We start from the raw sequence: 4,934 nt of genomic DNA on the forward strand, positions 1-4,934 counted from the left end.
CCTTTGAGCTCTTAATTTTTCCTATTTGTTACCTTGCAGAAAAGAATGATAATTAGTTCAAGAGGTTGGTGGGCTAATTGAATCTCAAGAATGTAAGATTTGAGAGTATTTAAAATGCAAGACAAAAAATGTTTAATACTTTCAATTTTTATATTTTGACAAGGCAGTATATGAAAGGGACGTAAATTTATACATCACTGTTTCTTTTTGTAAAATGTGGATCAAATAAATATATTAGAAATTCCTTAGATTATTTTCTTTTGTAATTACAATTTTATAATAGAGTTTGATATATTCTGTTTAGAGGAGGGATTAACTTATTCCAATAATAACTCTTAGAATTACTTATCATTATCATTTACTTTCATGAAATTTAATATCATAATCATTAGATTTTAAGTAAATCAATAGTTAAAATGAAGAATAATTTTCATAATGTTACTCAAAGAATAACTTCCCCTCCTCTTCTATTAAATATATAAATAAAATTGAGCAATAAATCCTTGTTTCTTATACAAAGGTCTTTTATCCTAATCCTCACAATACTTGGGTTTTTTTTTTTGTTATAACTTGAACATGTTCATGAATTACAAAGTTTGGTGGCTAAAAGAATTGTCTACTAACTTGCTAATATTTAGGAGAGGAAACAAGTCTACGGTATTTGGCAAAATAAAAAAAGAATAAAAAAAAAGCGAAAAGAACAAGCTATTGGATTATACATTTAATCAATGAGACGTGCAATTTTTCGGTAGTACCAAAAAAGTTAGTACATAATTTTTGCCAACTCTCTATACGAGTAACATTACTAAAAAAAATAACATTTGGTAATTAAACCCTTAACAAACTGATTTTATATATATATATATATATATATATATATATATATATAATGTGTAAAAAAATTAAGTTTTATAGGGAAAAATCAGTCAATTTGACTGAAATTTAAGTGGTTCAATGTGTAAATTCACATCAATTATATGTTTCTGTACCTATATACACAAGAGGAGTAATTTATAAAGTCCAAATAACTAATTTATTTTGACAAGGTGATCCAACCACGGTTAGCGCCTTAGGTAGAACTGCGTTGGCTAGGGGAAATTTATTTTGGTAGAAAATTCTTGTTTAATGATGCCGAATTTAACTATATAAATGCTATAAATCTAATAATAGTAAGTATATACACAAGTATTCAATATGTTCATTTGGCTAAGTATCTATTGTTCAAAATAAATCCTAATGAAACAGTCATGAATGCAGTTTTGCCAGCTCAAACGAGAGCAGATATGCAAGGAACAGCCAAGATTGTTCAGCTTGTGAACTAGTAATCAAATTGTTTACCCCAGTGGTTTCTGGCAGCACACAGTTATGCGTTAACAACAAAATACGATATGGTAATAACGTGACCTAAAGTGCCAATCCAAGGAGCATGATCTTGTCAAGGAAAGTACAACAGATGGAGCTGAATATGGCTCAGACAATTCCATCAAAGTGTTCAGCTGCACCCATTTTGATGATTATGCCCCTGGCAGAGACAATGTTTTATGTGATGCTAGATGTCTCAACTCTCAAGGCATTTTTGGCTTAAATGGACCAAGTGGGTACTGGAAATTCATATACCACTGGCTAAACTGAGTGATACCCACTACCCAAAAATTCAAATTACATGTATTCTATAACACTAACAGTATAGCAGTAGCTTGAAATGAATCAGTCTCTTTTCTGCTTCCTATCATCTTCTAAAGGTCACGTGTTCATCTAACACTTAATTGATTGTAAGAGTCGAACACAATGTAATCACAGCTTACATTTTTAGGATGAGTGGAGGAAAACAGTCTTCTGCTAAAAACAAATTGATAGATGAATAGGAGCCATTGGATCATAACAGTCACTGGAAATAAGGAAATGCCATTATAAAAAATTGTTGAAGCCTCACATTACAAATTTAAACATGGAATAAAAAGGAAAGAGACTACTTAGTTTAGAAATCTAGGCCATGTTCACGGGCTGCTTCAGCAAGTGCTTGAACACGGCCATGGTATGGGTATCCACCTCGATCAAAGGCAACCTTTGTGATCCCCTTCTCCAAACAGGATTTTGCAATGATCTCACCCATCCTCTTTGCTACTTCCTGAAGCCAAAAAAATTCAAAGGATCATGACCATCATCCAGTATATGGAGAAAAATAAAAAGATATGGCAAGAAAATGTTTTACACAAAGAAGACAGTGGCATTACAACCAATGAAAACAATATCTTTATATGATACTGAATTAGACATTTCTAAGACCAAAATGAACAGAATCTGAATGCTAAAACTGTTTTGGTGCAGATATCAATTACGTTTTGAAGATTATTAGCATAATTGAATTTTTACATAGATTGAGGAGTATTATTTTTTAATAAAACATTGTAAAGTCCACTGTTGGGTAGCCACTTCAGTTTGACTCGTTTTGCATCCTGCTTTTTGTATACATTAACACATTTGAGAAAAATAAGAAAATCTATAAACCCTGATGGTCAGTTAAAAATATAATTTACTTGTAATATATTAGTTATTACCACTGTAAGTGGAGATGAACTTCAAGATGTAAGTGTTTCTTGCTTCTGTAAGTATATATAGTGTTGTGAATCAAATAAAAACAAAACAATTAAATTGGAATGGTGAAAGCACATCATCATGAAATCATAAGAGGTAACTATTTCATGTTAAGCAAGAATCCATTGCCAAGAAACTCACTACCCCACTAATGGTGAGGTTGCCAATAGAGCCTTCAACTGCAGCAACTGATGTAGCTGACTTAACAATGATTACTACAAAAGCACACACATATTTATACCTAAGCAACCCAAAGATTCCTTCTTCATGATTTTTTTGGTTTCCCTCAGTATCTAAACTCAATAGGAAAGAGACGAATCTCCTAGAATACAGTCATGCGCTGAAGTTGGGATCCCCCCGTCAATATTTTTCAATGGTACAGTTGCTAAAACATGAAATTTAAAATCTATATCCAAGAAAAAATATTGTAGCTATAAGTAAAAGGTATTATTCTATTGAGTTTACTAAAAAACAGAGAGAGAAAGAAAAAGACAACAGTAGTGTCTAATTACAACATGCAGTTGTAATACATCCTCCTTTGAGATGCACACCATCCCCACCTGAAGCTGAGGGCAGCAAACAATGCCTTTCTACATGCACACTGTTTCCTCTTTGAACGGAGTTTCTAAGTACTAATTTCTTTTCCACAAATTGGTATTTTATTTTAGGGTTGATGGTGTTTTTCCTCCCTATGAAATTGCCAATTAGTCCTAGCATTTTCTAAATACTCAAATTTTTGCCTCTCAGTACACAATTACTTTGTGATCTTTCTAACAGGCATACTAGTCATGGAACGCAGATTTTGCCCCACTTGCTACACAGATAACCATGAAACTGCCCAATAACTAGTAACTTAACAGAGTTAGACTCAGGGATGAAAGTTTGGGTATTTAGAAAATGCAGGATGAAAAGTTGAGATTTTAAATGTAAGGGGCAAAAACCAAAAAAAATTGGCAATTTTACATAGACAAAAAATGCTATTAACCCTTAATTTTATGAGAAAAAAGGATCATACACTGATAGCGTAAAACTGTTTTACACTTTTCAGTGCATAGGCATTAAACTCTAATTTTATTAAGAAAGCATAGCCTTTTCAATCAGGAAATGGGAAATCAATCCCCTTATCGTTGCTGAACACAGGCAATATATTTTCAGCATAATTATTGACAACACAGTCCAATCAGGCAGCAATAAAATTATAACACCATCTAATACACAAAAACACTGAAAACAATACAGCACATTAACAGCATTTATCTAAAGAACTCACAACTGTAGGGCCAGCGGAGTAGTTGAACTCATCAGCAACCGTCTTCTGCATTGTCGACACCGAAGCAAGCGTGCGCATTGCGGTGTCATCAATCACCTGCACAGAGAGATGCTTGTTCGACCGGAACACGGACAGCCTCGGCCTCTCGGGCGTCCCTTCGACCTGACAGTATAAAATTGATACGAGTTATAAGGTTGACTTAGAAGCTGGAAAGGAGGGTTGAAGGGTCGAAGGGTCGAAGGGGGAAGAGTTCGTGGGTTCCAAACCCCTCAATAATTAGTATACATGCATATTGCCATAGGGAAGAAATTGCACAAAGAGCAAAGGGGAAAGCGAGTGAATGACCTTCTTTCTGATGCGAGTGTGGCGAGCGGTCCTGTCTTCCCTGCGGGTCCTGTCTTTGGCTTCGACCACGAAAGGTAGGAAGTGAGAGGGTTTGGGGTTTGGAGGTGAAATTGACAATAAGGAAGAGGAAGAGGGGGATGTGCAAGAATGGAGGAAGGAGAGCGAAGAAGCTAGCATTGTTTCCAACTTCACAATGACACTCACACACTACACCACCGTTTCCACGGTTTATAGTCACCTTATCCTTCTACCACTACCCCTCACTTTTGCTTTCCAGGCATACTTCAAATATTTTTCTTTTTCTTTGGCTTAAATATATGTCATTCCTCTTTTGAAATATAGTCATATTTTATTTTATTTTTCGGAAGAAAAAAATATTTTTTTTGGTGAATAAAAAAAATATTTACTTTTGATTCTGATAAAATTATACTTTTTTAATTTGGTCTGTATCAAATATTTTTAAAGTGACTAATTCAAATTGAATAAAATATCAAAGAAATTAAAATGCAAAAATAGATATAATAGAATAATTTGTTATATGTAAGAATTGAATATAAACAAAAAAGAATTTATGACAATATAACAAGGATAAAAAAAAGATTTACCGATACTAAAAGTGAAGCAAAAAATATTTAAGCATCAAAAGTAAAATATATAACTTTATTTCAAGAAAAAAAAACATATTTGAGTATTTTTTATTCTTAAATACCTTTTTAGTCTTCTT

General features: G+C 33.1%; 1 protein-coding gene across 1 annotated transcript; it reads right to left on the reverse strand.

Annotated features, from left to right (window-relative positions):
* Positions 1–1,732: 1,732 nt before the first annotated feature.
* LOC114386197 (50S ribosomal protein L18, chloroplastic-like) lies at positions 1,733–4,492 on the reverse strand. Its single transcript, XM_028346180.1, has 3 exons — positions 4,211–4,492; positions 3,866–4,027; positions 1,733–2,128 (listed from the first exon to the last, which is right to left on the reverse strand). Exons 1-3 carry the CDS (start codon positions 4,385–4,387, stop codon positions 1,979–1,981), a joined length of 489 nt encoding a protein of 162 aa, XP_028201981.1. The 5' UTR covers positions 4,388–4,492; the 3' UTR covers positions 1,733–1,978.
* Positions 4,493–4,934: the final 442 nt, after the last annotated feature.

This window comes from Glycine soja, chromosome 15, assembly GCF_004193775.1.
Source record: "Glycine soja cultivar W05 chromosome 15, ASM419377v2, whole genome shotgun sequence".
Lineage (NCBI taxonomy): Eukaryota > Viridiplantae > Streptophyta > Magnoliopsida > Fabales > Fabaceae > Glycine > Glycine soja.